The sequence below is a fragment of the Microcaecilia unicolor genome, chromosome 1, assembly GCF_901765095.1.
Source record: "Microcaecilia unicolor chromosome 1, aMicUni1.1, whole genome shotgun sequence".
NCBI lineage: Eukaryota > Metazoa > Chordata > Amphibia > Gymnophiona > Siphonopidae > Microcaecilia > Microcaecilia unicolor.
The window spans coordinates 652,712,028-652,727,721 of record NC_044031.1 but is presented as its reverse complement, the minus strand read 5'-3'; the positions used below and the strand labels follow the sequence as shown (position 1 = coordinate 652,727,721).

The 15,694-nt window shown below is 49.9% G+C and overlaps 1 protein-coding gene across 6 annotated transcripts in view; it reads left to right on the top strand.

Annotated features, from left to right (window-relative positions):
- CTNND1 (catenin delta 1) overlaps positions 1-15,694 on the top strand; it is a 213,653-nt gene that overhangs the window by 73,230 nt on the left and 124,729 nt on the right. For 3 of the 6 annotated variants that reach the window (XM_030186103.1, XM_030186111.1, XM_030186089.1), the window contains exons 2-3: positions 7,108-7,237; positions 8,493-8,742. The exons of 1 other annotated variant lie outside the window; for it this stretch is intronic. In XM_030186103.1, the coding sequence (XP_030041963.1) occupies positions 8,551-8,742 (192 nt within the window). In that variant the 5' untranslated portion in view covers positions 7,108-7,237; positions 8,493-8,550. The remainder of the gene's footprint in view (positions 1-7,107; positions 7,238-8,492; positions 8,743-15,694) is intronic. 2 more of the 6 variants (XM_030186097.1, XM_030186118.1) reach the window with 2 other exon arrangements.

Below are 15,694 nucleotides of genomic sequence, written 5' to 3'. Positions count from 1 at the left end.
CTAGAGGGGATGCGGGGGTCTTAAAGCCTGATTCGCCCTTGTTGGGTGGCAGTTTCGTGACCGATGAATGTCCCGGTCCTTCCTCCGGCGTGGCGGTTTTTCCCGCCATAAACGCCCATCCCCCGCTCCTCGCCTCCGCCATTTTGGCCGGCCACGCGGCTCGGACGGCTTCTTCTTGGGCCGCCCTTGAGGTTGGAGACATTAATGCCATGAACGCCCTTAATTTGGGCGACGGCACAGAAGCGACTAAAGTTAAGAGCCGTTCTTCCCGCGCGGCTCCTTCGCGGAGTTTCGCGCCGGACGCCATTTTGGATGCGCAGCAGGCCTCTCCCCCGCTGTTGCGAGCGCCGGTTGAGAGTGCGCCTAGGGCTGTTGCCCAGGCTGCGGAAGTGCACAGTCTGGGGGGTTTCTCCCCCGAGTTTGTTTTGCTGCTGCATCAGGCCTTCCTCATGCACAACGCTGCCCCCGCTCCCTCGTCTGGTAAAGAGGTTGAGGTTCCCAGAGGTAAACGCCCTCGGGTTGATTCCCAGGCCTTGGAGGAATTTGTCTCCTCCGATGTAGATGAGGGCAGCGTGTCTGAGGTCTCCCAACGGTCCTTTGCGGATTCCTTGGAAGAGACGGATCCCCGCTCGGATGGAGCGGATGACCCCTCTGCAGCGCGGCTTTTTCGCCCAGAGGATTTGTCCAACCTGTTGTTACAGGCCATGGACACTTTGAAGATTTCCTCTCCGGAGGACGTCTCTCCCTCAGCCCCTGTTGGCTCTGCCATTATGCTGGGGACGAAGCGCCCGCCTAGAACCTTCCACGTGCATGATGCCATGCACACCTTAATTTCGGCTCAATGGGATGTCCCAGAAGCGAGCCTTAAAGTGGCTAGGGCTATGTCCCGCCTCTATCCTTTGGCTGTGAGTGAACGTGAGGCCTATCTGTGGCCTACCGTGGATTCTTTAATCACTGCGGTGACTAAGAAAACGGCATTGCCGGTGGAAGGTGGCACGGCCCTAAAGGACGCCCAAGACAGGAGATTGGAGGCGGCCTTAAGGTCGTCCTTTGAGGCGGCTGCTTTAAGTTTGCAGGCCTCAGTTTGCGGCTCCTATGTGGCCAGGGCGTGCCTGACTATGGTGCAGCGGGCTTCCCCCTCGGATCATTCCTTGAGGGATGATTGGCCAGCCCTGGAATCGGGCTTAGCCTATTTGGCAGACTTGCTGTATGATGTCTTGAGAGCCTCAGCTAAAGGCATGGCTCAGACAGTCTCTGCGCGGCGGTGGCTTTGGCTGAAACATTGGTCTGCTGACCACGCCTCTAAATCCCGCCTGGCTAGGTTGCCTTTTAAAGGCAAGCTGCTCTTTGGGGTCGAGCTGGACAAAATCGTGACCGATCTCGGCACGTCTAAGGGCAAGAAGTTACCAGAGGTCAGGGCTCGGGCTAGTGCTCGTCCCGGTACCTCCAGAGGACGGTTTCAGGAAGCCCGTCGGTACCGCCCGGGCAGGTCGGGTTCTTCTGCCCCCTCTTCCTTTAAGAGGCATTTCTCCCCCAAGCAGCGTTCCTTTCGCAGAGACCGCCGTCCCGGAGGTGCTCCCTCCGGTCCTCCCCCAGGGTCTCGTACCCAATGACGGGGTCTTGGTCCACGCCCCAGTGCAGATTGGAGGACGGCTGTCCTCGTTTCTGGGCGAGTGGACCACAATAACTTCAGACGCTTGGGTGCTGGAAGTCATCAGAGACGGCTACAAGCTAGAGTTCTGCCGACCCTTAAGAGACGGGTTTGTACTCTCTCCCTGCAAGTCTCCGGTCAAAGCTGTGGCAGTGCAGCAGACTTTGGACAATCTGATCCGCCTGGGTGCGGTCGTTCCGGTGCCAGAAAGTCAGCTTGGCAAGGGGCGTTACTCCATTTACTTTGTGGTACCAAAGAAAGGAGGTTCTGTCCGGCCTATCCTCGACCTCAAAGGGGTCAATCGGGCCTTGAAAGTGCGGCACTTTCGCATGGAGACTCTCCGCTCTGTTATAGCGGCAGTGAAGGCAGGGGAGTACCTGGCTTCCTTGGACATCAAGGAAGCGTACCTGCATATTCCCATCTGGCCTCCTCATCAACGCTTTCTGCGTTTTGCAGTCCTGGGCCGACACTTCCAGTTCAGAGCCCTCCCGTTCGGGTTGGCTACTGCTCCGCGGACCTTTTCCAAAGTAATGGTGGTCATAGCGGCCTTCCTGCGAAAGGAAGGAGTACAAGTCCATCCTTATCTGGACGACTGGTTGATCCGAGCCCCCTCTTATGCAGAGTGCGGCAAAGCTGTGGACCGGGTAGTTGCTCTTTTGAGCTCCCTGGGATGGATCATCAACTGGGAGAAGAGCCAGCTGCGCCCGACTCAGTCCCTGGAGTATCTGGGAGTTCGATTCGACACCCATGTGGGCAGAGTGTTCCTGCCAGACAATCGGATTGTCAAGCTTCAGGCTCAGGTGGACCAGTTCCTGGTAGCCTCTCCTCTTCGGGCTTGGGACTATGTGCAGCTGTTGGGCTCTATGACGGCCACGATGGAAGTAGTGCCCTGGGCCAGGGCTCATATGAGACCACTACAACACTCTCTGCTGCAGCGCTGGACTCCGATGTCGGAGGATTATGCGGTGCGTCTTCCCTTGGATCCAGCAGTGCGCAAGGCGCTGAGCTGGTGGATGCAGACAGACAAGTTGTCTGCAGGAATGCCTCTGGTGACCCCAGAGTGGATTGTCGTCACGACGGACGCCTCATTGTCGGGCTGGGGAGCCCACTGCTTGGGAAGGACAGCGCAGGGGCTCTGGTCTCCTGCAGAGGCGAAGTGGTCTATCAACCTCCTGGAACTCAGAGCCATTCGGTTGGCGCTTTTGGAGTTCATCCCGGTACTGGTGCTGAAGCCTGTACGGGTACTGTCGGACAATGCCACGGCTGTGGCCTATGTCAACCGCCAGGGAGGTACCAAGAGCGCCCCTCTAGCCAAGGAGGCTATGAGTCTATGCCAGTGGGCGGAAGCGAACCTGGAACAGCTGTCAGCGGCCCACATTGCCGGAGTCATGAATGTCAAGGCGGACTTTCTCAGTCGCCATACCTTGGAGCCCGGAGAGTGGCAGCTATCTGCTCAGGCGTTCTTGGACATCACGAAGCGCTGGGGCCAGCCGAGCCTAGATCTGATGGCGTCATCGGCCAATTGCCAAGTGCCGCGCTTCTTCAGCAGAGGACGGGACCCTCGATCCCTGGGAGTAGATGCTCTTCTCCAACAATGGCCGACACAAGAGCTTCTCTATGTGTTCCCACCCTGGCCCATGTTGGGCAGGGTCCTAGACCGGGTGGCAAGACATCCCGGCAGGATAATCCTGGTGGGTCCGGATTGGCCCAGACGTCCCTGGTATGCGGACTTGATCAGGCTCTCAATCGACGATCCTCTGCGGCTGCCAGTGGAGCAGGGCCTGTTACATCAGGGTCCCGTGGTGATGGAGGATCCCTCCCCCTTTGGTCTTACGGCCTGGCTATTGAGCGGCAGCGTCTGAGGAAGAAGGGCTTCTCAGACAAGGTCATCGCCACTATGCTGAGAGCGAGGAAACGCTCTACTTCTACTGCTTACGCCAGGGTTTGGCGTATCTTTGCAGCGTGGTGTGAAGCAGGCTCACTTTCTCCCTTCACTGCTCCAATTTCTTCAGTGTTGGCGTTCCTGCAAGAAGGTCTGGACAAAGGCCTGTCGCTCAGTTCCCTTAAGGTCCAGGTAGCGGCTCTGGCTTGCTTCAGGGGCCGCCTGAAGGGTGCTTCCCTGGCTTCCCAGCCAGATGTGGTGCGCTTTCTCAAGGGAGTTAATCACCTGCGCCCTCCTCTGCACTCAGTGGTGCCTGCGTGGAATCTCAACCTGGTGCTAAGAGCATTGCAGAAGCCGCCGTTTGAACCCTTGTCGAGGGCATCTCTGAAAGACCTGACGTTGAAAGCAGTCTTTTTGGTGGCTATCGCTTCAGCCAGAAGAGTTTCCGAGCTCCAGGCGCTCTCATGTCGAGAGCCTTTTCTGCAGTTCACTGAGGCAGGAGTGACTATTCGCACAGTGCCTTCCTTTCTGCCCAAGATTGTTTCTCGCTTCCATGTGAATCAGCAGCTCTGTCTCCCTTCCTTTCGTAGGGAGGACTACCCAGAGGAGTACTCTGCTCTTAAATATCTGGATGTGAGACGAGTCATCATCAGATACTTGGAAGTGACCAATGATTTCCGGAAATCGGATCATCTGTTTGTCCTGTTTGCAGGTCCTCGTAGGGGTCTGCAGGCTGCTAAGCCTACAGTGGCAAGATGGGTCAAGGAAGCCATTGCAGCGGCTTATGTGGCCGCAGGGAAGGTGCCGCCTATCCAGCTGAAGGCTCACTCCACAAGAGCTCAGGCGGCCTCGATGGCAGAGGCCGGTTCCGTCTCCTTGGAAGAGATATGCAAGGCGGCAACTTGGGCTTCGGCCCATACATTCTCCAAGCATTACCGCTTGACTGTGGCTGCTCGGGCGGAGGCCCGGTTTGGAGCTTCAGTGTTGCGGTCAGGGATTTCTATGTCCCGCCCTGGGTGAGTACTGCTTCGGTACATCCCACCAGTCTATGGATTGATCAGCTTGATGATATGGAAGGTAAAATTATGTATAATCATACCTGATAATTTTCTTTCCATTAATCATAGCTGATCAATCCATAGCCCCTCCCAGATATCTGTACTGTTTTTATTCTGGTTGCATTTCAGGTTCAAGGTTAGTCTTCAGTTACTTCAGAAAGACTTCGTGTTCAAGTTTTTTCACTTGGATTCTTCAAGAGTTGAGACGAGTTTGTGTTACAGTGAGCTGCTGCATTCCTCTCCCCTCCGTTTTACGGGGCTGGATTGAGATTTAAATTCTGCCGGCACTCCCTCCCGCTTCGTGCGGCTGTAGGGCAGCTTTGTACCCCTCCCGCTTCGGCGGTGTTAGGGTCAGTCAGCTCCTCCCGCGGTTGCGGTTGCAGGATAAGCCAGATCCCCCCGCATCGGCGGGTGTGGTGTCCCTCCCCCGCTCCGCGGGGATGAGCTGGACGGATTCCCCTCCCCCACTTGTGTGGGGATGAGCTGGGTTAATTCCCCTCCCCCGTTTCGGCGGTGGTGAGCTGGGCAGAGTGTCCCTTCGTGGGTGTAATTCTCTAAGTGCTGAGTCCTGCGGATGGAGCTTTGATATCGACATACTGAGGAGTTTCCGGCAGCACATGACCACATATAGGGAGGCAAAAGTTTGCTCTCTATCTCCACCTGCTGGTAGATGGACACAACCCACCAGTCTATGGATTGATCAGCTATGATTAATGGAAAGAAAATTATCAGGTATGATTATACATAATTTTACCTTATCTAGTTTGAGAGGAGGAGTTGTGTGGTGTTTGGGTTTTTTCGTTTGGGTTTTTTTTTGTTTTTGTTTAAGTGAGCAACTGGTGTCTTGATTTTACATTATGTTAATAATAATAAACATGCTGCATAAATATAATGAGAAACCGCATGTTTATTATTAACAATTAATTTACAATCTCCCCCCCCCCCCCCCTGCAACTTGTCTCTGCTCTTTTGATGTAAGCATGCAGGCATTCTGACTGTGATAGGTGATTGAGCAGGATGATCTAGTCTGATTTTTTTTTTAGCTTCAGTTTACAAAGACCGCAAACACCCAAAAACTTAGGACATCTTTTTTACTAAGGCGCGATTACGTTTTTAGCGTGCGCTAAAATTGTGGGCGTGCTAAACGTTAGAGACGCCCATAGGAATGCATTGGTGTCTCTAACATTTAGCGCACCCACAATTTTAGTGTGTGCCAAAAATGTGAGCGCGCCTTAGGAAAAGACCCTCTGTGATTGTGAACCTATTAGGGACAGAGAGAGTACCTGTACATAATTAGAAATGTGTGACCTTATTTGCTGTACTGTGGAGGAGAGATGAGGTGAGGCTATGCACAAAGTGGTCCAAATCCTGTTCTGAATTCTTTTAAGTTTCTGTGCTTGATCTAAGCAGAGCAGGTCTGTTTTTCTCTTCTGTGGTGGTGCATGAGGATAGAGAATGAAGATGATTGCTGCAGCCTTTTCAGTTACTTCCTGGTCACTGATGGCATGTTCTCTCCTGCTGCAGCACCATGATTGAAAACAAATCTGCCTCCTCAAATTCACACACAGGCTATATTTCGGTAGCCATGTGTGGCAGGCCAGGTCAGAATCGCTAAATGGATGCGCTGTTCTTTTTTTTTTTTTGGTTTTTTTAAATTCTTTCCAACTCAACAGAAGTTGAGGAGAGTTATACAGAAGGGATGAAAGTGATCTGTCCTGTATGGAGGTAAAATAACTCTGTAAAAACTTAACAAAATTGGATGAAACTTGGTACCGTTGGGGGACAGTAGGAGGAGTGTGAAATATGAGTGTTCAAAAATGGGCCAGATCAGACCAGAGGTTGCAGAAAATTAGCCCCCCCCCCCCCCCCCCAAAAAAAAAAAAAAATCATGGCCCAGTGCATTTCTGTGGGGGAGGAGTTTTTCCTGTAGGAAAGAGTCTCGTGAAACATAGCAGTTGAGGAGAGGTAGTTTGAAAAGAGAATTCCTGTTTTCTACTCTTTTGCACATTCACATATGCTCTCATGAAGAGGAATTGGGAAGAATTCCATAAGCCTTGCTCTGCACGCTTTCCCCACTCATTGTACAGGTTGGTTCTTTGAAGCTGGTGGAGAGCACCAGCTTTGGTTTTAAAGATGTTCCAAAAGGGGAAGGAGTGGGACTAGTGGTTGAGTATTGGATTGTGAACCTAGGAAACAAAGAAGCAAATCTTTCTTTTAACATTCTTGGTGATTTGGGGCAGGACATTTTATTTTCCATTTAACTCATGCATCTACTATATTCTAAATTATTTTGGCAGGATGTTCTCCCTGGAAAATGTTGTAAACCACCCTGAGCCAAAATTTAAGAGGTGTCCTATTATAGATTTATAAAAGGAAAATAACTTTATGGCTAACATTACCTTGTGTCCCCTTCTGAGATTTAATGTGGTATTGTCCCTTTCCTTTATTCTTCCACCCTTTTACCTCATCTTAGTGTGTTTTTATTGTAACCGGGATTCTTTCCTTACTGTCTGCAGCTATCTCCCTCTCCTAACTTCTGCTTCTTGGTGGTGGCTGGGATGCTTCTTCCCATGATTCTTTGCAACTAGACGCAGCCTGCTGTCCTCTTAGCCAATCAGAACCCTCCGGCTCCACGTTTTTCAGCAGGTGTGTATCAATTATCTTCATTGTACTGAAATATTTCTTTGTTGGGGGGGGGGGGGGGGGGGAGGGGGATGTCCCCCTTTTTTTTTTTTTTTTTTTTTTTTTTTTGTAAGGCTCCTAAGAGCTGAAGAAGACAGTGCTCTAGCTTTATCAGGTTTAATATTTTTGTGAATTCATATCTTTAATACATTGGGTTGAGTAGCACAAGCCTTTTCTCCACTGTCATTCTGCTGCTGCTCCAGCCTTCCCTGGGGTACAATCTGGAATGACCAAGAGGCGTATTTTCAAAGCACTTAGACTTACAAAGTTCCATAGTAACCTATGGAACTTTGTAAGTCTAAGTGCTTTGAAAATGAGCTCCCAATTCTGAGAGGACCTTGTGGACTGCTTCAAAGTGAGCAAGTGGAGCCAGGAAGAGAACCAGCAAGGCAGCGTATATGAGAACTTGTCCCTCCACAGTGCCCAGTCAGAGTGTCAACATGATTCATGTTCGCAAAATATTCCAATTCTGGCTATAGACAAAGCACCCTTAGTTCAAACTGCTTAGAATCCTTGTGCATTTCAAAACACCAGAATGCATCACATGTACTTGGTCTCCTCCTGGGGCCATGTACTAGTTTGATTAGCCCTGTGTAGAAGTCAGGAAACAGAGACCATAAATAATTTGGGGTTCTCTCTCTCTTGCAGACTGACAGATTATGTTCTTTGCTGACCTGTCTCCTCACCCATAGGGCTTCTTGTCCTTCTAACACCCTATGAATGGTAGGGGGAGGGGGGAACTTTACCTTGATGGAGGTAGAGCTTGTCCTTTTTGAAAATTTGGAGCTCTCTTGGTTGGCAGAACAATTAGTTTTGGGGGAGGGAGATAACTGATTTTGTCTTCAACTTGGCAGGGACTCTCTATGGAGAGCGAGGTTTTGTGTGGTTTATTTCATTATTTGCTTATGATTGATTTTTGAATCTCAAAACAAAGTACATAAACCAAAGTACATAATTCAAATTTAACTACACACAATCTTCAAGGCACATTTATTTGTGTTTGGGAGGAAAGTGCTTATTAGGCTTCAAGTTCAAATCCAGCCAAGAGAGAGCAAGGGCTTTGGTATTTAACATTTAATGTGTTCATATCTGCCTGCCTTTTTAATTTTTCTGTTTTCCTTGCTTTTGTGCCCCCTCTGTCTCTCTTCCTTGTGTATACTTTTTTTTGTTTTTCTTCTTGCTATGGGTTTGACTTGCTGTTCTCCTCCCCTTTGCCTAGCTGAGGGGATTTCCCCCCTCATTTTCTCCTCCCTCCCCTGTCTGTTGCGGTTCGCGCGATGGACGATTCGGAGGTGGAGTCCACAGCCAGCATCCTGGCTTCCGTCAAGGAGCAGGAGGCTCAGTTTGAGAAGCTGACGCGGGCACTAGAAGAGGAGCGACGTCATGTGTCTGCACAGTTAGAGCGTGTCCGTGTCACCCCCCAAGACAATCCCACCATGGCTAATGGCACCCTTACCAGACGACACCAGGTAACTGCCCAAAAGATCCCAGGTTTGGTGACTATACCTTATCAATAGAGCCTGAGGGGAAAGGTGCATTATGGGTTGGAATATGTCAAGAGGATAGAATGCAAGGAATGGGGGAGTTCTTGGTTCTCTTAGAAATGACAGGATATAGGCATGTTTTAAATTGTATATAATTAAAATCTTGACTACTCCTGTGTGTGACAGCTCCAGTATAGTCACCATTCTCTCACTGTTCAGAGGAAATAAAATACAAAGGACAGGGTGTGTACTCTTGGCAGATAGTAGTGATATCATACTTTGTCTGATATGAGCACTTGAATACATCCTGAGCTTTGAATTTATACTCTTCAGCAGCCCAAATGACCTGAAACATTGTAAGCACCTCGGCCCCATTACACATTCACTGGAATCCTTTTTGTGTTTCAAACTTTGTTCCGCTTTTATTGCTGAGGTATTGACTTTACATTTTCATTTAGGTGACTTCAGTGTTTGTTATGCAAAAGAAAACAATGCATTTCTTGGCTGACTGTAGTCTGCATTTGTACGTGACTTCCAGGCATTTCTGCTGTAAAACCATTTTTATCTTTTTGACTCTCAGTAAATAGATACAAGCAGCACACCCAGCAGCCAGGGCCATAAAATCCAGTCCTGGTGAAATTGCTGCAGGAAATTGGGTGTTTGATCAGAACAGAAGTAGTGGCGGCCCACACTTTTTCTCTGCTGAACTGGGCTTGTGCTGTTTCCTGTTTCTCAGCTGTCCAGAGCCTAAGAATTTAATCCATGCTCTTCGGACAATGACATGCTGTCTCCAGGCAGCAGAGAAGGAAGTAGCCTGAGGTGTTGCATCATTGCTATCCTCTTATCACTAAATGATTGGAAGGAGAGAGGAGGAGTGAGTAGAACCTCTGCCCTTCTTGATCCAGGATCTTCATTCCTCCCTTCTTCCTGGAACAGATTTAGTAATCCTGCCCCCCCTCAAACAATTACCAAACAAAATGCAAATTTGTCAATAGGCAGCACTATATAAATGCCTAGTTTTAGCCCCCAGTTGCTGCTGTGGTTATATACTAGTTGTTGGGCTTTGCTTCACAGGGAATGGTTTGGGGGGTTTGCATAGCACAAGCTTTTGGTTAAATTTCCACTGTCATTCCCATAGTGATTCCAGCCTTCCTTGGAGAACAGTTCAGAATGTCCAAGGTTAGGAGCGGACCCCCAGAAACCCCACTGACACTGAGCAGATGGAGCTAGGGAAGTAGGAAGATGGCAGGACCTAGATTACCATTTTCTTATAGTCCCATGCTGGGTGCTGTGTGACTACTTCATGACCCCTAAGAGAGTGGATGTGCCCTACTGCAAGATGTAGGGGGAGGGAGGCTATATAAAGTGACAGGGTAGGAAGCTGACACTGTTGTGTTTTGTGTTAGGTTAAAGGTTAGTGAAGAGGTCTCCCCTCCTACTTCTTAATTTGAGTAACAAATATCTGAGAAGAGATGCCACTGCTGGTAGTAACTGAGACTGTCTCCTGCTATTGAACTGGGGGAAAAGTGGGAGGGAGTATGCCTGGAAAGAGAGGGGAAGGGATATCACCTGCAGAAGAGGTAAGAAAACAGTGGGGAAAATTAGAAATAAAGGAAAAGAAGCCACTCCTCACAGACAAAAACTCAAAATTAAACCAATAGTGTGGTGTGGTATCCTGTCCTGGAAACCCCACAAAAAACAAACAATGGAGAAAGGGTGGTGGGGAGGGGGGGGGGGGGGGGAACACACACAGCAGTGTGTCAAGAATTAAGAGTTCTTTATTCACATAACCAAGCACCAGACACAGGCTGTGTTTTGGCTTCATGGCCTGCATCAGGGGTCTAGAAAGTGTGTGTGAATATGAATTCATTATGTTTTGCATATGATAGAGGAACCTGCTGCAATTATTCTGCTCTGGTGTTCCTGGCTCCTGTCAAGACACTGGTGTAACTTGTCTGGTCTGTTGTTGCACTTTGCAGTGACAGAGCAAAAGAGTCCTGGGCGCTGGTACCCTCCCATGCTTTGAAATTCACCACCAAGATGGTTTTGTTCAGTCACTGCAAAGTGCAAAAACAGACCAGACAAATTTTCACTGGAGATGTCACTAGTGCCTCAAGAGAAACCAGGAACACCAGAGCAGAATCATTGCAGCAGGTTCCTCTATTATACGCAAAATCTAGATTCCCTTTTTTTCAAGATTATATCATAATGCATTCATTTTCACAGATGTTTTGGACCCCTGATGCAGTCCATTAGGCCAAAGCGCAGCCCGTGTCAGATGCTTGGTTATGTGACTAAAAAACTCTCTTAATTCTTGGCACACTGCTCTGTGTGTGTTTTCCTGTTTCTCCACTGTTTTGTGGAGTTCTTATCTTCTTGGACTTTCTTTGGAAACTCCACAGCCATTTAGGCTTTCAGCATCTCCACAATGAATGAAAAGAGAAATTTGCATGGGCTAGTATTGAACGCATGCGCATATTCATTATGGAGATCTGCCCTATGAAGATTCAGAAAGCCTTACCCTTATGCCTCTTTTTTTTTTTTTTTTTTTTTCTTAAGCAAAACTGTGTACATCAAAGGATGTAACAGCTATGTCAAGAAGACCTTGTTGCTTGTTTCAGAAGCACCATTTGTATGTTAAACATGCAGAAGCCAGACCTTAAATGTTTATATTGTTTAAATGTCTAAGTCCTGATTTTACCAAGCCAAGTTGGGACATACACATCTAAAATCAAAGAACATATAAATTGCAAGGGAGCATGGTCTGGGTGTGTGTCGGGTAAGATTAAGGTGGGTCTGAAAAAATAAGGTTTTTAATCCCCATTTCAGAAGGGAATGTGTGTCTTAAGAGATGGATGTGGAGATTTAAGGCTACTACCTAGGACATCTGGGTTTAGTAGTAGTGGTTTCAGCAAAGTTCTCCTATTGAGCAGTGCTGCACTGTAGGAGTCAGGAGAGATCACCCTCTTAATCTCTGTGCTTGATGTCTTCTCCCCCCCCCCCCCATCCCACCAAACAAAGCAAAACAGGTAAGGGATAATGTGCTTTGACCAGGTTGGGGGGGGGGGGATATGTTTCTAAAAAGGCCAAGAGATTTTGGTATTTTAGGACACATTCTACATCGACAGATTCTGTCCTGACCTGGGCATCCTGATTTGTTTTTCTGATTTGTAAATCTTTTCTTAAATACCACTCATTTCTCCCTCTGAAAGATAAGAGTAAGTCTTAAACACACCATAGTCCCTTCACTTGCAGTTGCATAGCTTTAGCCTGTCTAGCTGATCTTGAATATTGACTCCAGGGAGTCCCTGGCTACTCCATCTAATAGGAATCCAGTCCTGCTTTTATATGCATAAATACCTATGATGTATCTTACATGCATGGATGTGTTTGCTGTACTTCTGAATTTACTCACATTCCCTTTGTGAAGGTGGGATCTGCTGCCCATTAAAAATAGCTTCTGTGGTGTAAGGTACAGCCTGCAAGCAATCTTATACTAGGATTGCCTACAGGCAGTTGAGAGAGAACCTCTGTGTGACAGTATCAGTGATTTTTTTCTCCATTATGTTGTATCCAAGGGAGCAGATGACCAATTTATTCCATGCCAGTACTTGGGCCTGCATGCCTATGTCACTTGGAGGCTAGGTAAATATGAGGGCTATAACATTTGTTAGACAGATCTCAATTGCATGCTGCTCTGACATCTACATTTTCCTGTTCAGATTCCTCAATTATTGCATGGAGCAGAAAGCTCCTTTTTATATATAAATCTGCAGACTTCATAGAACCCAGTTTCCTCAGTGCTTTGCATATTGAGGCAAATCACCCACACCAAAGTAGGTAAAGTCTTTCAGCCTACTGAATGGAGACATATTCTTGCCTGGTACAACCTCTTTCTTAGTCACTCTCTAGGAATGAATGAATTGGTTTCAGTAGTAGGTAATTCTTCCGTTGTAAATCGCTCCCTGATACCCAGTACCTAGGACTACAGTACCACTCGATCCCTGGTACCCACAGTGTGGTACAGTACCACACTTTAGTATAACCCAGAATTTATCCCTCATAATGATAGTATGGTCTTGTAATAATTGCCACCTTATCTCAGATTGGGTCATTCCCAACCCCCAACCCCCCCTTTTTCTACTGGAAGCATCAGTCTTTCTAGCTTTTCTGATCACCTTCCCTTCAAATAGTTACTAAAGATTTTGTTTCCATCTCCACTTCCACAAATTGATACAAACCCTAACTGGCATACAAATTGGAAACTAAGACATCAGAAAGCTACATTTTGGAAGCACCCCCATTTTCACTGCTGCGATCCTTCCTTCCTTCCTTAGCCAGCTAAGTTGGTTCTTCTCACATGAATTGCCCTTCTTGCTGCCAGAGGGTCAATTGAATTGCCCTTCTTGCTGCCAGAGGGGTCAATTTATAGCATATGGGTGATCTGACTTGTATATTTTGGTATCTCCAGGATTAATGGTTAAATTGCAGTGGCAAATAAGAGAGAGGGGGGGGGGGGCAACTGCTAGGTGCCCCTATATAAAGAAAACTCAGCGGCTTTACATCTTCTGTTAACTTAAAAGGATTGTTACCCGTTTTCTCCGAGGACAAGCAGGCTGCTTGTTCTCACTGATGGGTGACGTCCACGGCAGCCCCTCCAATCGGAAACTTCACTAGCAAAGTCCTTTGCTAGCCCTCGCGCGCCCGCGCGCACCGCGCATGCGCGGCCGTCTTCCCGCCCGAAACCGGCTCGAGCCGGCCAGTCTTCTTTTGTCCGCACTCGGTACGGTCGTGTTTTCGCCGTGTCGAGCCCCGGAAAGTCGACCTCGCGCGTCCAATTTGTTTGAACGTGTTTTTTTTTTTTTTCCTTCGGGAAAGCTTTGTCCTAGTCGGGAAGTGCTCCGGAAACCCCCCGCCGGGTTTCGTGTAAATCCTCCCCGTACTTCCAGCTTTTTTGCCCCGGTAAGTTTTCTTTCGTCGTCGGGGTAGGCCTTTTTTCGGCCTCGGTCGAGATTTTTTCTCCCTCTAAATTTGGTGCTTCAAATTTCGCCATTTCGGCTTTTGATTTCGCCGGCGTGATTTTTCCGCCCATGACATCGAAGCCTTCCAGCGGCTTCAAGAAGTGCACCCAGTGCGCCCGGGTTATCTCGCTCACTGATCGACACTCGTCGTGTCTTCAGTGTCTGGGGGCCGAGCACCGCCCTCAGAACTGCAGTCTGTGTTCCCTGCTTCAAAGGCGGACTCAGGTAGCGAGACTAGCCCAGTGGAACGTGTTGTTCTCGGGCTCTTCGTCGGCATCGGCACCGGGATCTTCGAGTGCATCGACGTCGTCAGCGTCCAGACCATCTTCCTCGGCCGCCCCTGCATCGAGTGCATCGAGGCATCGGGCCTCTGCATCGGCGCCGAGACATCGGATAGCTGCATCGACGTCGGTGGTACCAGGACCTCGTCTGCTGATGTCGTCGGACGGTGGTGCATCGGGTGGAGTGCAGGTGAGGGCTGTCCATTCCCCTGCTGGTGGCGGTGAGCCCTCGGGTGGGTCTCCGCCTACCCTGAGGGCTCCTGCGGTACAGCCCCCCCGAGATCGACCTTCTTCAGTCTCGGCCCCGAGGAAGCGACGGGTGGATTCGACGTCCTCCTCGTCGGTGCCGGGGAGCTCCGGTGACATGCTTCGGAAGAAATCGAAGAAGCATCGACACCGGTCTCCTCCCCGTGTCGGCACCGAGAGCTCTGGGTCGCCGAGGGATTCGGCACCCAGCAGGCATCGGCACCGAGAGGACCGCTCACCCTCTGTTCAGGAGGTGTCGATGCGCTCCGCTCTGGACAGCCCGGAACAGCCTCCACGCCCGGAACAGGTACTGACGTCGACGCCTGCATCGACCTCTCAGCCTTTCTCTGCAGCCGCTCTAAACGAGAGCCTCCGGGCCGTTCTCCCAGAGATTCTGGGAGAGCTGTTGCGCCCTACCCCTCCGGTACCGGCGGTGCTTGCGCCACCGGTACCGTCGAGCGTGGCGCCGGCTGGCCCATCGCCCAGGTTGAGGTCCCCGACGTCGGTACCGCGTGCGGTACCGACCGCGGCCACCTCCCAGGAAGGCTCCCCGACTACGTCGGCGGAGGGAGCTTCGCCGATGCGGGCGAGGGAGTCTACCTCTCGATGCCCCCATCGTGGACGGGGTTCCACGGAGTCGAGCAGGGCGAGGTTGCAGACACAGGTCCGTGAACTTGTGTCTGACACCGAGGGTGAGGCCTCGTGGGAGGAAGAGGAAGATCCCAGATATTTCTCTGACGAGGAGTCTGGGGGTCTTCCGTCTGATCCCACTCCCTCTCCTGAGAGACAGCTTTCTCCTCCCGAGAGTCTGTCTTTTGCCTCCTTTGTCCGGGAGATGTCTACGGCCATCCCCTTCCCGGTGGTTGTGGAGGACGAGCCCAGGGCTGAAATGTTTGAGCTCCTGGACTATCCTTCTCCACCTAAGGAAGCGTCCACTGTTCCCTTGCACCATGTCCTGAAGAAGACATTGCTTGCGAACTGGACCAAACCATTAACTAACCCCCACATTCCCAAGAAGATCGAGTCCCAGTACCGGATCCATGGGGACCCAGAGCTGATGCGCACTCAGTTGCCTCATGACTCTGGAGTTGTGGATTTGGCCCTAAAGAAGGCTAAGAGTTCTAGGGAACATGCTTCGGCGCCCCCGGGCAAGGACGCTAGAACCTTAGACTCCTTTGGGAGGAAGGCCTACCATTCCTCTATGCTCGTGTCCAAGATCCAGTCTTACCAGCTCTACACGAGCATACACATGCGGAATAATGTGCGGCAGTTGGCGGGCTTGGTTGATGCTCTTCCCCCTGAGCAAGCCAAGCCTTTTCAGGAGGTGGTCAGGCAGCTGAAGGCGTGCAGAAAATTCCTGGCCAGAGGAGTTTATGACACTTTTGATGT